An 18123-nucleotide genomic window follows, 5' to 3' on the forward strand; every position below is an offset into this window, starting at 1 on the left:
TCTGGAATGACCATCTTTATCCAGTCGTATGCTTGGTAATCCAAGAACACATTGGTTTGAGATAAAAACAAACTAGTTTGAACATTTTTGCTCAAGCTAGTTCATGTGCATTCACGGTTCAACTGATGCAGAAGCCATGAACTCACAGCACCTAATGATAGCGATGGCCCCTCTGGTTGGCTACTTGTTCACACTAACGCAAAGTGCAACCAGCACACTTGTGGGTTATGGTTAGTATGATTTAAGTGCCAAACAAAGTATTTGTGCATTACTAAACCCATGTCTGGATAAAGTAGACGTGGATTATACCTAACAATGTGCTTCAGATTTTGTGAAGTGATGTTTTCAAACAGTTTTGCTGCTACCAGTTACCATTAGCTTCAAGGTAATTGTAGGTGGTTGGTTCTTTCTGCATTCTGGACTCACAAAGAAGTGATGCAGAAGGGAAACAATGTCTTAATGAACTCACCAAACCCATTAGTGAGTACAAAATAGACTCTTTTTGGTGAGTTTGATTCAAATGTACAGTTGTCGGTGTTGTTAGATGGACACTTAGGTGTAAAATTCCCAACATCTCAGGTCTCCATGAAGAGACATGACAGAGCTGAGCTGCAGGACTAGGGCATATGTTATCCATCACCAACAAAACCAACAAGCCACAACAAGGAACAACGAAAACGAAAGCGTGCATGCACATGTACCCTCATATACAAAGACAGCGGTGCTCTGGAAACGTTTTGTCTCGAATCTGTCAAACATTTGAAGACTAACAAGTGAATCACAACATGCAAGAGGTGTTTGATTCAAGGAAGAAAAATATCAGTGGGCTGATTAGAAGGTTACGGTAGAGCTGCAATGAAAAGAGGTGAGGGCAGTGTTTCATTTGTGTTCCTGCAAAACCCAGTTAAATTGCAGATCCACCGTGCCAGCTCTGCACATCTGCATCATCTTACAAAGCTATAGATGCTAATCCTGAGTGGCTACAGTAAAGCTGTGTGGGAGGAGGAGCACTAAAGTTGTTGTTTTTTTTTATTTTGATGGATATTAACCCTGATGTACGTGGCTAGGACAGACATGCCCTTTCAAAAATGTTTCTGTCCATGAAAGGTTACAATAATTGTGCTTACCCATGACCTTTCTCATTCAATCTAAGTGTGCAGAGTGCAATCCGACCCCCCTTTTTCATACACGGTTCTGTGTTCAACTGCTCTCACATCACATTTTCCACTGGGCTCAAATTTGTATGCCATGAAACTAATCTTGGATATGTCACTCAGTGTGGACGACTGCCGCCATTATGTTCAGCTTTATGTTTCCCCTCGCCCCCTTTGCTCAAACTCACGGAAAAAAAAGCAAATAGAGGCTGGGGTGAACATGACAACAGAGCATGTCATCCCCCTTTGGGTTTCCTGCTCTAACATGGAGTAATTACAACCTGGCAACCCGAGGCTGACTGCATCACAAGAAGGTTTGTGGTGCAACTGGGGTTTGTAGTAACACAAGAAGGAATCAGAGAAAGACTTTTTCAAAGCCATGCAGTCACGTGCAAGCCAGAAGGTGATGATGAAGTGATTTTTTTGGGGGGGGGGGGGGGGGGGGTGGCGAGATCACGCACAGAGGTTGCTTCTCTCCTTCCTGGATGGGGGACAGGGGGCTTGGGCGGGAGCTGGTGTTCTGGTCTGTGGGTCTGAGCAAAGCCAAGCTTGACTCCTCTGGAGAACATTGTCCATCCTGGAAGTCCTCCCTCAGAAGGCTTCTGATGTTAGTGGGCTGAATGGGCTCCTCCACTGAAGATGCCCAACTCAATTCCTTCTCCTGGTCCCCTCCTGTTTCTTCATCATCCTCCGGCTCCTCATCATCCTCTTCCATACCGGGGATGCGGTGGAGTTTGGCCCGGTTTCCGTCACCCACTGGTTTTCCTGGTGGGAGGGCATCCTCTAGTTGCAGGCTCTGCACGCACCTTGGAAGAGGTACCTTGTCCGGCCCCAAATCCTGCCCTGTCTGGGGGAGCTCTGTTTGGGTGGACCTGTCCACTGTTGCTGGTCTTGGTCTGGGCTCTGATGAAACTGGACTTCCTATGTGGCCATTTGTCTTGGTCACAAAGCTCTCTAATAATTGACTGGACAAAGTTCAAAGGTTAAGATCAACACTTAAGAATCAAACAACTATCATATGAACACATAGCTCCTTAATGGACCAGCTAATATAGAAGCCAATGTGGTGGTCCATCGCGCTCTTATCCTCCTTAGCCCCGGCTGTGCTGGTCCAGTACCTGGTAGCAGGATGGCTGACTCCATCCATCGCTGAGCTGGACGACAGTTTCCTGCAACCATCTGAGCTGCAGACTTGGTTCAGCATCCTTGCAGCACCCGGGTTTACTGGGTGGGGGGGGGACAAGTCATTATTTTTGTATGGCTCATGTCAAGTAATTCTTTTTTCGTGAGTGGATAAAGGAAGTACAGTTCAGTGTGTGTTTCTCTTTCCTTTATTTTACATAGAGATGGAAAGTATGAATATTTGGTACTGTACTTCAGCCGATTTTCCAGGTATTTGTACTTAATATACCTCACTTTTTTAAAAATGGGCTCGTTACTTTAGTTTTGAGCCACGACAGACAGAAATGACATGAAAGATGTAATAAGACAAATGTGGGAGAGTTTTGTTGAAGGAACTTGTTCACACCCCAAAATCCATGGCGGCAATATTGTTTGACATCTGCGAAAAGGAAGACGGAGAAGACACCTGCTATATTGACCTCATAAAAGGAACAGAGACAGTTTAGGGACACTGGATGTGAGGAGAGATTTTAAAAATCAATAAGTAAATGAAGTATCTGTACTTCTACTTGAGTCATGAATGTGTTTTCTTTTGCAACCTCTGCTTTTTATGTGACAACTAAATACATTTTACTCGATAAAAACTTTTTTTCCAATGTTTCATCGACACAAAAACAAAAATTTCAGGGAACAAACTGATCAGACGAACAAAAAAAAAAAGCTTTTTGTGCTTAACGTTATAAACATTGTATTTTCTTCAGAGAAAGAGTCTGCGCAATATAAAATCCTTCCACGGGCAAACAAGATGAACTAGAACCAGAGAATTTGAGCAGAACAGTTTGTGAATTATTCAAATAATCACATGACCTTAATCTATAAAAGAATGGAGCAAAAAAACAAACAATTTTATGTAAGGCAACACAATTTCAACGTTAGATTCTGTGGTGTTTTCAATCACACCAAGTCACTTACAGAAGGTTTAACTGCTCAGAAGTCATCAACAAATAGAGATGTGGCAGAAGGGCAGAAAGTGGATCTTTAACCTAAACTTCTACATATATATCTTTTTTTTTTCTTTTATGTAACAGTCATCACCCTACCTGCAATGAGCTGCTGTTTGAGGATCGGCAGGAGCTGATCATGCAAGCGGATCCTGCGCAAAGCGTCGGCCAGTGATGACTTCAGCAGCATGATCTCATCCTCCTGAGCCTGAAGACGAAGCTCCATCAGAGATGCTCGGTCTGGGAACTCAGCGCTGCTGTCTGCTGACACATCATCTAAGAAGACAGACCAGAAGAGCGTTACTTCTGTTTTCATTCTTTCAGCCTTCTAAGGAGTATTTTTCAAAAAAAAAATAAAAAAATAAATATATATATATATATATATATATATATATATATATATATATATATATATATATATATATATGTAGAAGCCTGCTGCTATGGTGAGCCCCAAATAAAGCTCGAAATAAATCAGCTAGAATTGTCTTGCGTTGTTTGATGATTGGAATATTTCGTTCTCTGGGGTGGTTGCAGAGTTTATGTCATATAAAATTGCAGCTTTATAACTCCAAGTCCCAAATGTTTGGTTTTTTTCCCCCCTAAACGTATTCCTAATGCTCTGTAAAACCAATAGTGGATATTTGCCAATCCTGATATTTTCTGTAGAAAAAATAGTTTATATGATATTAACGTTATGTTAATGCTAAAAATCATTGAAAAACAAGATGAATTCTAAATAGTAAAGTTTCTTTGCTCATCGTTTCCTCATCAGAAACAACAGCATCGAGCAAAAAAAAGATGATAAATGTATCAGTGATCGGATGGCAACTGATGACCAATATCTGCTGATACCGATGACATGCTGATGTCATCATGCGTCACTGGAATTTCTGTTTATATCATTAGGGGCAAATTATGTGTATTCTTTCGGCATTTTTAACCATTATGGATGCTTTTTGTTAATGTTTCTGCTTGTATGCATGAAACTGACTTTTTTTTTCAATCTGAGGACTCTTGTAAAAATAGCCCAGCAGGGCTAATGGGGATCCCATCAAAACACTGAGGTTATAAGGCGATGAGGTGTTTTTGATCCACCAGTATCTTTCTGTCCATTTTCAATACTGAACATTTAAAAAGGACTCATCACGCAAAAGTTGTATTCCACTCAACAGGCTGAAGCTGCAAAAAACATTTGTAGATAACACTTTTTTAGAGGGTGGCACAGTAGTGCAGTGGTCAGCACTGTGGCCTCACAGCAAGAAGGTTCCGGGTTCAAGTCCTGGCTTGAGCACAGGATCTTTCTGTGTGAGTCTCCATGTTCTCCCTGTGCCTGCATGGGTTCTCTCTGGTACTCCAGCTTCCTCTCACAGTCCAAAGACATGCTAATGGGGACGAGGCTGATTGATACTCTAAATTGACCGTAGGCGTGGCTGTGAGAGCCAATGGTTGTCTGTCTATGTGTGTTGGCCTTGCGATGTCCAGGGTGAACCCTGCCTCTCGCCCGAAAGCCGCTGGGATAGGCCCCAGCCCCCCCGCAACCCTCAACAGGATAAGCAGTAGAAAATGGATGGATTTTTTTAGATTGCAGCGTGTGTTACATGCACTAGTGTGTGTGTGTATATATGTATATGTGTGTATATATGTGTGCGTGCATATTTATATGTATGTGTATATATGTACACATATATATTAGTATATAAATATATATATATATATAAGTATATATGAATATATATGTAAACACACACACACACATATATATACTGTATATACATATATACACATACTGTATATACACATATATACATACATATACATACTACATATATACACATACATACACACATATCTGTGTGTGTGTAATTTATGTTGGCACAGACGTACTGTAGGATTCTGGGAGTTGTACCAAACGAGCATGTTCCGTCAAGTCTACAGCAATGAGTCATCAATAATGGCATGTTCTCGTGACATTTTTGACCTTTAGCAAAAAATCTAAACAAAATTGCAGCACCTGCAAATTTGATGTTGCACTTGGCCACATTGGGATTTTGATCATATTTTGATTTTATTGGGCAGCTTTTGTTTCTGTTCATGGTGTTTCAGGACCATCTGGCAGCAGTGACGGGACTCACGCTGTATTTAGTCAGAGGTGGTAGACATAATGAATGGAGCAAACTTTTTCAGGACCTGCAAACACAGATAGATCGTCATCGTCAGTCTAACATTCTCACCCTTGGAACAATGACGAGAGTGCTAGCAACTGTATTCAGGTTATTCTCATTAACAATATGTGGAACATGAGAACATTTCCAGGCAAGTGAGTGTTTCTTTGTTTTTTGGGTCTATGTGATCAACCAATTACAGCTGACATTAAACAACACCGGCAACATTTCCAACACAAACTAACTAACCTTCGGAACTGAGAGCGTTTTTTCCATCACTCTGTCTTTTATTTGGAAGTTCAACCCAACTGATGGAAACACAATTTCACTGTTTTTTCCCCCAAAATTATAAAAGATGCAATTAGAAAGGAGAGCAGGAGCTAAAACACACACATTTATAACAGATAAGAGTAACAAAGAGCAACTGGAATGTTCTGCTTCATTACTTATGTGGCGTTACTCCTCTGCGTGTGTGTGTGTGTGATTGTGTGTGTGTGTGTGTGTGTGATTGTGTGTGATTGTGTGTGTGTGTGTGTGTGATTGTGTGTGTGTGTGTGTTCTGGCATGCTGTCTAATGTGAGAGGGGATTACAGATGTTTAGAGCACTGTACTAGAACGGAGGGGTGTAAAGCTTCTCAAAGACCCCATTGTGTGTGTGGAGTCAAGCCATAGTCCTAGCATGTGTGTGTGTGTGTGTGTATGTACACTGCATCAGGAGGAGATTTCTCTCCTCCTAAACACAGCATCTCAGCTCCTTTCAGCTGTGTTGGTGGTGGTGCGTCTTGTGATTCATCAGCAGCTGAAAAGTCACTCAACCATTTCAAGTGTTATTTTGGTGCCGCAGACTAACGAAACCCAACTGTTAATTGACCGAGTCGTTGAGAGGAAAACACCAGTCCTTCCTGCACAAGCCACACAGACTCGCTTACAGCACAGGACAACGGTCCACAACCCAGCAGTATAACTGCAGTCTCCGATTTAAATTTGTGTGTAATAATCATGCTATGCAATTTCTATTTCTAAATGTGTATTTCTCAGCTCAGCACACCATCTATAACTAGCATGAAAAACACAAAAAATAAATATTTTTGCAGTAGTGTCATTTTCAAAATAGCAATATTTCAGTAGATTAATAGCAAAAAATGCATTCCCAAAAAAAATTTCGCTGCAAATTTGGGCAGTTCTGTTAATTCCCTTTCCCCCCAACCGATCAAAGCAGAAGGCCGTCCCCACTGATCCTGGATCTGCTTGACGTTCCTGCCTGTTAAAAGGAAGGTTTTCGTCACTGTTGCAGGATGTGCTGCTGATGGAGAATTGTTGGGTGTAGATTCATTGAAGGAGTGTGGTACTGGACCTGCTCTACATGGAAAGTGTCATGAGATAACTTGTGTTGTGATTTGGCGCTAGACAAATAAAACTGACTTGACTTGACTTGACTGCATAAAAACAATAATAACTTTGGCTCAAATTGCTCTCCAACAATGAGAGGACATTCAAAATATGTTAAAAGAAAGTTATAGTCCTGTTAAAAGAGCATATTGACAAGAAAATTGAGCCTGCATGCACATCGTGAGGTTGAAATTGAAATAAAATAACAAAAAAATTGGAAAAACAGTCAAATAAATGAGTTTCACATGTAAAAAGTGCAGTAGAAAAAGGCCACAAGGAGCTGGTGCAAATTTAGGTCAAAGCTTGAGTAAAGAAATAGATTTAAATGTTTCTTTTGAAAATATTTATGGAGATGGCTTCCTTGTGCTCTACAGTTTTGGGGAATAAAAAAAAGAAGCAATTATCACAAACGCTGACATAGTGATCAATCGTACACCACAAGGACCCAACATGTTAAAATCTTCAATCGTGGCACAAGTGCAGACAAACACATTTTTTTCAAAGTATATTTGATCTTATTTCAGCCACAAACCATGAAGAATCTCTGACATGCCATTACTCGAACTGAATACAATTTGTAGCTTTTTTTATCTGTACAGACATGTATTTTTTATGATAAAAAGGGGTTTGAGGCGTCCTGGTTGGATGATCCAACCCAGAAGAACAACACAACGGCTTTGTTTCTCTGTCCACCTCCACAAACACACAACTTCCTTGTTCCCACTCTCATGTAACTCAGCTAAACCAATCAGAATGCAGTAGAAGCAGGACCAAAACTTCATTTTAGAGAAGCAGATTCAACAAATCATCCTGAACTGCTTGTTGTTTGTAAATAAATTCATATATCACTTACTTCCTATGGAACTTTGTAAGTTACTGCCCACTTTCCTTTGGAAATATTTTGAATGTGCAATATTCAAACGTAAACCTGAGACATACAGTATATTCACGGTGACATTTAACACTGAATCTTAACCAAATAAATAAATGGCACCAATCAAGACAAGGAAAAACATCAGTGAGTGATATAATATAGCACAGCACCAAAACTTAAAAGAAATTGAGTAGAACCTTACAGTGGTCATTGTTTCTCATACACCTATTTATTTGTGGCATCACATCAGCACTGACCGCAACATATGGATTTTAGATTCTTATTCTGACTATTTGAAACGGCTTAAACCTTGTAGATCTGTATGCAAGCATGCATACAACATAATTTACAGAATCTTTATTTTTATGAGCTTAGTTTATTCATTCTTTTCATTCATTCTCTTCTACCTTTACATAGCAGTATCTGTACAACGAACATAGAAAGGTTTCTGTTTTGGTTTTGGTTTTTAGTCCCCTACTCCACATTAAGATAATGATTCATCTTTTATCTTGTGACAAACCGTGGCCTGGACTTGGCAGGCTCTACTTTAAATGCTGTAAGATTTCATTACACTGTCATTCCAATACATTATTTTGACTCTGTCTCAACCTGCAGTAGCACTTATAACTGCCAAAGACAACCACTGAGCGACTAATCTGGCTGCTTCCAGTCATAAGAGGTATCAAAGTTGTTCTACGTGCTTGTTTTGGAGATGCTCATATGAAGATAAATGCAAATCCCAAAAAAAATCTAAGAAAAAAACTAAAAAGGACACTGAAAAACTTTGATGGTTTCCTCTTGTACAAATGTATAAAAAATGCATAGAGAGACAGATGATAGACAGAGACAGATACATCGCAGCTGTACATCGATGCATTTTTGCCCCCAAAAATTTGGTAAATCCAACCAGAAATGAATTTTGGGGTTGATGCCAAACACTAGCGAGTAAAAAAAAAGAGTCTAATATTCATTCACTGGCTAATATTCTATATGTTACTTGGCTCTCTGATTGTCCCGTTTGTGCTCATATTGCTGTTGAAAACAATGTGGGAAATACAGCGCTATTTTCATATCGAACATCTTTTACTGCAAAATGATCTGTAAAACAACAAAAATGACATTGCATTTTGGTTAATCTTTGAAAATGTGAACCCGGATTCAAATAAGTATCCATCTGGCACATCGGCCAACAAATATATAATCAATAATCACTTGGAGTAAAAACAAAATTTTCATACTAGGACTAATAATTAGGCAGATTTATGCCTTTGTGCTATCAACAGCTTTAAACTGGGGTCATTGTGTTCTTCCTTGGGGTCAAAGGTCAAAGTCACCGTGACAGAAACAGGTCACTAGTTCTGATAATAATAACAGAGTGAATCCCACCACCATGTTAAACAAGCAGCGATTAGCAGATATACCAGCATGCGCGTCCAAATGTGCATCTGTTAGCGAGAGGGAGGTGAAACCTGATCATATTTGAATATCGTCCCTTCCTGCATCCACTAGGAGGCATGGTAACTATGACGTAAATTCAACTCTCATCAAACGTGTGAGGTTTGAAGCCATGTGGAGTCCAGTTTCAACACTTTCCTGTTCTATGGCCAAATATCGCCAATGGCCACCTTAGGCCCTGCGCTCACCTGGCATTGAAATCCATCCTTAGTGACCTGATCATGAGTAGTCAGCCTTAAAGCCATAGTTCAGGTTTTTTTGTGTGTGTGTGTCCTGGGCAACATTGAAGAGCCGCTTAATCAGCTGCTGTTTTGGTAGAAATACCAGCGGCGAGCGTGGCGGCGCAGTATTACAGCATCCAATCATGTGAAAAGCTCATGGAGAGAGATAATCATGGCCACATCAAACATCCTTGGTGGTTTGGTTTGTTGGAAACAAGCATGTGTGTGATTTCTCTCTTTTCTGCTTTTAATTTCCAGCAGATAAATGTGACAAAGTATCACCGGCTGTGTAGTACCTCACCCATCAGCTGATCTCTCTCTCCCTCTGGCTCAAAAACTCTCACTCTTTACTACATTAAAGTGTGAACTTACTTGCTACTACCAGTTGCCACCAGGTGGCGCTGCAACTACCCCCCCCCCCCAAATAAGTTGAATGGGTTCTTCCTACACCCTGATTTGCCCTTCACTAGGTTTGATGAAAACAGGCCTCATAGTTTTTGCGTAATCCTGCTGAGATACAACAAAGGCCCATTAAACATATGACCTTGGTGGAGGTGATGATACGCAAGCTGAGGTTTAATAGGTATTTTAAAATTTTGTGATGTACAAACTGCCACAACATCTTTATTAATGTTACTATGTGGCTGAGCGGACACAGAAAGACTCCTAAATTCAAAGTGACAGCATTATTTAGTTTTTTTTTACTTTTAGATTAATTCAATATGAAATTTCTAACATCATTACAATATTATACGTCTCTTATAATTGAATTTCCAATACCTGGCAATTGTTTTGCATTTTTATTGTTTTAGTCAAATAGCTCTGTGTTAATGGCTCGTGAATGAAACCTGAAGTTTCTCCAGTGCTGCCCTGAGGGAGTTGACACTTCCTGTCTGCTTTGAGAGAGTAAAAGCCTGCAAACAAGAGTCTGGACAGCAGCCTGAGGAAAAAGGAAGCGACAAAAGCAACTTGAAGGGAATTTCCAATGTGACCACACACACACACACACACACGCACACACACACGCACACGCACACACAGAGTCAGTATGTCAATTAGGCCTGCCAGAAACAGCTGAACGTTTCAGTCCAGTTGAAATTGCCATTTACATTTTTTATTTTATTTTTAAGGCCCCCCTTTTCATAAAGATTTTTAGAACCAAGGTTGAATTTAAACATTTTATTTGTCAGTGACTTTCAAAAAGTTCTTGGTCTGGTTTGCCGGTTTCACACTCGACCAAGGGGGCAAAGAAGGAAAATGCACCACACTTTGATTCATCCCACTAAACAAATCAGATGGGAAAACAAAAAAAAAGACTATCACTGACACCTAATTCCACAACTACCAGCCAGGCTGACGTGAAAGTAACTATAGTTATTTCTTAACAAAATCTGATCTAAATATATTGTTTCTTGCAACACGCAGGCAACCTCGTATGAAATGAAAGTCACCGCTGCGGTTAAACGATTATAATCAGGCCTAAATATCTTAAGTTTTGTTGTCACATAATAAAAGTTGCACACTATCCAAAAAATGTCTTTTGCTATTTCCAATCCACACAAATAAGTGTCTTGTGCTCACTTTTTTCCTTCCTGCATCATTTCATTGTGACGCCATAATGCAGTTGGAGCCGGCCACGTATATAAACCTGGTAGCTAATTGCTAACAACAGCAAAACTCTCCGGAAACGTTCATTTATCTTGTTCACTATAATCCGTGTCTCCTTTACACAGCCATATGCACAGTAACCCACAAACACCCAGATTTAAGATAAACAAACAATGTAGAACACGATGAACTGGTTCAGTAAAAAATAATCTTAGGCTGATTGATGATCCTCACAGGTTGTGCTTTTGCAGCATTAATTGGGATCATGACAAGAGAGAGACGTGATGTTCTCACCTCTCTGGTATAAACAAAAGTCTCACTTTTGAACGCAAACATGGTTTTCACTTACTAAAATGTTTGTTTGCAGTCTACATTGTCCGCATTTAGTTACCGTCACTAAAACGCTTCAATCTGTAAACACTTACTGTACATGTTTCACATCAAAGGCTAATAAACATGTAAACAGGGGGAAAATGTAAACAGGAAATGCTGAATATCTTGCAGAGTAAATTCCCATTGCAAGGCATAAGATGATCCTGGAAGTGGTTCTTCTCTAACAAGGTGGTAGTTCTCCCTGGCTGGAGCTTTGAAAGCCCCCACCCCACTCCTTAAACACTCCTCACTAAATACAACCTGATGATAAACAATTAAAACATTCCATTTCTCCTTTTGTGAGGCTGTAGATGACACGTGGATGGAAACAAGGCTTGAGAAAAGCAGAAACATATGCTACATGGGGCCTCCTCCTGCCCCGATGAAGCCTGTACCAACACCCCCGACACTGATGGATGGATATCTCACTGTTATGGCTGCGTACCCTCAATCTCCTACTGGATCGCAGCCACTCAGCAACGTCCCATGATGGTTTGGCAGCTTTTATTCTATATTAAAGTTTTGGCTAAATTTGAGTTCTTTAACATGGGCCGTTTGCTGTAATCGAGTCTGACCCAATCCAGCAGCAGCAGCCCTCTGAACATTGAAGAGCCCTGCAATCATGTCATGTTGTTCATCATTTCATCTTCAGAGATAGAACACACATTGCCAAAGCTGGAACGTTTCCGGGAGATCGCCGTCATGTTTCTGTTCAGTGCTCCTCTTACTGGTTTGAAGTGGGCAGGGTCTATCTAGATAACAGCGATGTCATAGCTCAGGATTTGGCAACATTTTAATCTATAGATCCGCATCTATAGTTAATGGCTTAATCTAATCTGTAGACACAGCTCCTGATACAGTTGATCAGCTCAACTTTAATGTTAAACTCATCTAGAATTATATATATATATATATATATGAAAGATTTAACAAAAATTATTAGTTAGAAAATTGTATTTTATTCTTACTGTGTTAATGTATAATTTTTTGTTGGGGGTGCAATAATTTTTCAGTGCATCAAAAGAAAAATCATATGGGGAAGTCGTTATTTTTTTGAAAGATAATTCAGAAAGTAAAAATATTAACCTTTTTCTCTGTTTTCTTATGAAATCTATATCAGCTGCTCACTTCTGTTTCCTTTCAACGACCCCTGAAAAATACTTGAAACATATTAACATAGATCATCTAGAGAGTCTCTCCATTAGTTCATCTCACCTCAAACACGCAGTTTACACAATAACTAAGCTGATTGTCAAAATATTAAAGCTGCACAAAAAGTGTCTTGCTTTTCAAGTACAGACTAAAAGGTGCCTTGAGCTCACAAAGATGTTTTTTCTCCCTCATGGGTCACTTCTTTTGTGACGCTAGAATGCAGAAAGAGCCAGCCATTTCTGTTTAGCTTGACACTAACGGAGTCTGATGGCTAACAACAGGCGGAATTGTCCAAAAACCTCCATTGAACAACTCTCAAATGCATCATCTGGTATAATCCATATCTTCTTTCGACAGCTGTATGCTCGGTAATCCACAAATACTTTGATTTGAGCAGATTAGCAGACTTGGACCGTCTATCTTGACTCACTGGCTCTTGACTCACATTGTTATTGTCATTATTATGGCTACAGCCAAATAGTTCTTTCCCTGTGATTGTTAAGTACCTTTGTGCAGAAGTGTTACATGCTTTGTACAAGTGTGCGTGTAAACCTGACCCCTGACCCCTGACCCTAAACTTATTCTAACCTCGACCCAAAAAAACAAGTCTAGACCTTCAATCAGCTCTTTGAAGTTCGGAGTACAGGCCAAAATTTCCTCACTTACTAAAAATGTTCTCATTTGCCAAAAATGTCCTCACTCTGTCAAACTCATATTCTGGTCCTCACTATGTAGCAAATATAAAATTAATAAATGTCTCACCATAACCTCGACCCTAAACCTAACCTTGAACTAAGCCTAAACTTGACCATAAAACCAAGACTTGACCTTCAAACAGCTCTTTGTAGACGTGGGGACCGGTCAAAAATGTCCTCACTCTGTCAAAAATGTATTCTGGTCCTCACTGCATAGCAAGTACAAGAATACACACACACACACACACACGCATACACACACACACACAGGGTAAATCTATTCCTCAGTCATTTATTTCCAGACACTGGCCTGAATGGTAGATAAAAGTCTGATTGAAGTAAAAATACTTGGTAAAAGTAAGAGTGGGGCCGTTAAAAACTGCTGGTAGCCTACCAGCTACCAGGTCCTCGCCATCTGCTTCGGTGTCAGGTTCAAGTTGTGGTCTGTGTGTGTGTGTGTGTGGGGGGGGGGGGGGGGACTTGAACAGGTGGCTGTGGTTCTCTAGCTCAGTTGGCAAGTAATCAGGTACATAAATCTGCTACTGTAAATGAGTCTGACCCTCTTCTCTTCTGCAGTTCTCATGTGTTGCGCCTTCATCACGTCCGCATGCATGTCATCACTTTTGTAGTCTGGTTAGAATCTAAAGTAGGGCGTTAAAACCAAATGCCTTTGGAAGATCTTCCACAGACATATAATCTATTTGAAATCTTATTTCTACTTCGAATGACATCAGATGCCAACGTGTTATAAATCAGAGCAAATAATTCTTTTAAGTGTTTTAAGCGCATCATTGATATTCACTAATGAATCAATATAAGAATGACGACATTTCCTTTACAGCCAGTGGATTGTGTGATTGGAAATGTGAGGAAGCAGGATTAAATCATTACAGCTTGATATTCCTACTGCTTTATGTTTGGATTGCAACTCTTTGTCTCTGCAACACAGTTGTTCCTTTATTCAGTTTATATATTTTTTTTAATCCATGAAAGTGATGTTGCAAATGTCACCAGTACTTAAAGTGGAGTGAGAAGGTGCGGCTACAATTACTATGTATTGACATCAATATATCTAAGTAGTACCCTGCTGTTATCATGAGCAAACCCTGCTGGGTAATATAGTACATAAAGTAGTGGCACGGCAAGTGATCAAATGTAGATGTGCTGGTACAGAGTATTGGTGAGTACTGGCCCACATTGAGCAAACAAGTGTGAAGACTCCTGAGTCGGTCCAATATTAATAATCCTATTTGAGTGTCCCATTTTCTTAAAGGAACATGCACACTTCAATAAAATGTTGTGACTTTCTGTTATTGTTACAGAGCAGTTAACACACCCTGAGATGTTTGACAGTCTCGAGATAGTTTAGCTGCATTTTTCTTTAATTCGTAAACATTTTAATCATGTCTTTATTATGCCATTAACAAATATAGATAATAAAAAAGTAACAACAGTTTAACGGTGACACAAAAACTAGCATTAGCAACTCAATAGCACGCACACTAGCATCTCTGTAGCTAGCTAGCCTTATCCCTTCCATGTTCATGTCAGCGGATAGGCTTCATTTTGTCTCCTTTGTTGCTGCTGCAGTAACATTTTCATCTTTTTGACTGCTTCACACTTGTCAACAAGATTCCTCACCTTGATTTTATCTGCTACTTCTACCACATCTTCTTTCCTTTCTGCATAACTGTTACGGCTGAGTTACTTTGAATCATTTGCTGTCACTGCCAAGGAGGAACATTCTCAATTTCTGTTTAGTTTGGCTTGTTTTTGTCTTTCTTTTTTTGTGTTTTCGTGGTTAACTTCCGCAAGATGGACAATAAATACTCCTGTCAGCCGATGACGTGAGTGAGTTGTAACCCTGGTAACTGAGGTGCTCATGTGCTCTATTACGACACAGTCAAAGTCTTACCAATTCAGGACAAACAACCCTCAACAGAAGGAAATAAACATAAGTTTGACACCAGGTTTATGCAGGCGGATGCAGAGGCTCCACTCTCACCTGGTGGTTTATACAGTTGAGATCTTGCAGGTTATCCACACACAGCCTAATCGACAGCAGCAACAACTGTAGATTGGCGACTGGCCATGACGACATCTGCTGGGTGGTAACACCCACCATGACACAAAATAATCCACCTATTGTGCAATATGATGCTCAAACTAAATTCTTATTATATTTTATCGTTGAACTGTTCCCTGTGTGGAACATGGCTGTGCTTCAAGACCCTCATCACTATGTCGTGACACGCATTTTGCCTTTTTGCATTAGTTTGTTTTTAAAAACAAATACATGGAAAGAGCACAAAACTAAGTTGATACACTATGAAATTTTATCTTTAAATTATTTGATTTTGACTGACAGGAGAAGGTGAAGTTAACTACAAACTCAAACCAGAAGTACCTTCTGGCTCAGGCCCTAATAATGACACAAGAAGAAGAGCGCGGGAGGATAGGTGAGCAGGGAAGGAGCTGACTAGGTCAGAGACACTGACTGACAGGGAATGATTAACTGACAAGACACAGGTGAGGCTAAACAAAGGCAGGAAACAGACAGACAGGAAGTAGCACAGGAGTACATATGAGGGAAGGACATTTCAAAATAAAACAGGAAGTATAAACAACAGAAACGGGAACATGAACATGGGAACACAAGAACTAAACTACGAACACACTCAGGAAAATCAAGGCACACTTACAACTTCAGAAATACAAAATTAAACAGTCCAAAATAGAAATGAAGAGTCCAAAACTGAAGTCCACAACAACATTCATCATGGTCCAGAGGGTTCTTTGACACATTTGTGGTTTTCTTTTACCACTTAAGTGGTAGTTGCTATCTTGCCAGTGATCTCAGTGCATTCTGGGAGATTTGCTTTGACGTTCTCCTTGGTGTGTGTCTCTGAAAAATCTGTTTAAAGGGTCAGTGAGCCCCAGCACTTAGCTCAGCTCCCCCACTCAGAGAACAACAGGGGCAGCTCAACCACCTAGACTGGGACTGGGCTTTACTTTGGCAGTTGATACTTCTCTGATATGTCAGTTCAGGTTACTATGTCAAAAAGTGAATACAGTTTATTTCAGGATAACTGATGAAACTGCTGCAGGCAACACGAAAAAAAAAAGTTTAAATTATGCAACAATGACAGAATTCAGGCCAGATTGAGATGTTGAGATGGGGGAAAAAAACAGGAATTCCAGTGTTGACTTACACTACAGGTTGGCGGGGGGACAAAAAACAAAAAACAATGATCTGAGACTGACAAGATCTCATATATGAATGATGTTCACAAACAGCAGTTTTCTTTAAAAAAAAAAAAAAGCCTGGCTTCTTCCATCCTTTGAGGGACTGACACCTAAAACTACTCCCTGTTGAAATGTTAAATGACTGGAACATTCTCTGCTAACAGCTGGAAATATCTGGACACAACATCACACTGTCTACATCTGCTCAGCTCTCTACTGGAACATACACCAAACAGGAAGTTGAACTTTTCCTCTGAAGGCACAGCTTATTGCTTAATTTACCCTTGGGGAGAAAATGTATTAACTGCCCCCACCACCACCACCAACCAGACTGCAACTTGTGCTGACATAAACTAGATGGTAAAAGAACACTTTGATGCCACAGTCCTCACATATCTGATTTCTGCTGGGCGAAGTCCAACTTGAGGGGGAAAAAAGGTCTTTTGTGAGACCACAATGAGCAGTAAGTAGTGCCACACCCACTCCCCCTGTAAAAGAGCTTCTTCACAAAATCTGGCAGTGGGATCCCAGCATTTAGTGGGCTGAATAGAAAGTTTTATTATATGGGTTTCGTGGTCGTGGTAGTGGTAATGCTAGGGTTAATAATATATATACACAGTATATATATATATAAGTAGGAAAGGTGTGCTTGGAAGGAAAGGGTGGTGCTGAGGTGTTCCAGGGTGAATTTTCAAAGCAGGAGACTTTTCCTCATCCAAATTCCCATGAAGTCACCATTTATATTAAAAGAAGATTTTGGCTCTGGCCCCTTATGTGTGGCTGTCCCACTCAAATATTGCTTTGCAACAATTCCAGACAGTTAGTTAGAAATGAGAGGAGGCGGAGATGTGGTGGAAGGTCCCAGCTGAGTGAAAGCCTCCTCCTTCAACCTCTCAAAAACCATCCCAGGGGGAAATTCTAGTGCTAATAAAATCACCAGTTTAGTAAGTTAGAAGCCTGTGGGAAAATTTTTGATGCTTACAAAAAAATAGCCTATGAATGATGTTTGTACACTTGTGGAATCCCTCCACCGAAATTCAGACCCTGGTACTTCTGTGATAGGCCATTGTTAAAGTTGCAAGGAGTGATAAGCAGACCTTTGCATTCTCAAGCCGTTACTGTCTGGTCTTCAGAACAACAGAGGAGGATTCAGGAAACTTTACATGGGAATTAACAGAAATACACTGGAAATTTTGGATGTAATTTATGCTGACTCTATCTATATTGCGATGGACATAAATATAAACATTCTCATGAATGGATATGCATGCAAACATTTGTGATACATAATCCAAAACTGACAATTTCCAATTTATTTGTGAATGGATTCATTCAGTGCATGCAGAGGGTGCGGCCTTAAAGATGAAAGATACCAAAAATCTGTGCACATGATGAAAGAATACATGCTAAAATGCATTTAGCAAAAGTTACCATGAAAAGTCCAGTTTATTCCCGTTAATTCCTACATTTTCCTACTAAATTCAATTAAACTTTCTAACTCTTCGGCAAAAAAAGAAAAGGTTCCCAGGAAATTCTGTCAATTTCATGGAAAATTTACACCCCTCTGCAGGCCCACTGTCAACATTAAAATAAATGTCTCTTTACTACCTAGAACGTCTCATCTTGTTGTCTGTGCATCCCATAGAGGAATTAGGAGACACACTTGTGT

The 18123-nt window shown here is 40.0% G+C and overlaps 1 protein-coding gene across 5 annotated transcripts in view; it reads right to left on the reverse strand.

Annotated features, from left to right (window-relative positions):
- Nucleotides 1–18123, reverse strand: part of eml3 (EMAP like 3) — a 56847-nt gene that overhangs the window by 30343 nt on the left and 8381 nt on the right. For 2 of the 5 annotated variants that reach the window (XM_086197788.1, XM_086197789.1), the window contains exons 2-5: nucleotides 5413–5467; nucleotides 3377–3553; nucleotides 2273–2378; nucleotides 1616–2119 (exon numbers count right to left, since the gene is read on the reverse strand). In XM_086197788.1, coding sequence (XP_086053914.1) covers nucleotides 1616–2119; nucleotides 2273–2378; nucleotides 3377–3503 — 737 coding nt within the window. In that variant the 5' untranslated portion in view covers nucleotides 3504–3553; nucleotides 5413–5467. The remainder of the gene's footprint in view (nucleotides 1–1615; nucleotides 2120–2272; nucleotides 2379–3376; nucleotides 3554–5412; nucleotides 5468–18123) is intronic. The other 3 variants (XM_086197787.1, XM_086197790.1, XM_086197791.1) reach the window with 2 other exon arrangements.

The sequence above is a fragment of the Aulostomus chinensis genome, chromosome 24 (genome assembly GCF_037954235.1).
Source record: "Aulostomus chinensis isolate RoL2024-O1b breed Wild chromosome 24, RoL_Achi_v1.0, whole genome shotgun sequence".
Taxonomy (NCBI): Eukaryota; Metazoa; Chordata; class Actinopteri; order Syngnathiformes; family Aulostomidae; genus Aulostomus; species Aulostomus chinensis.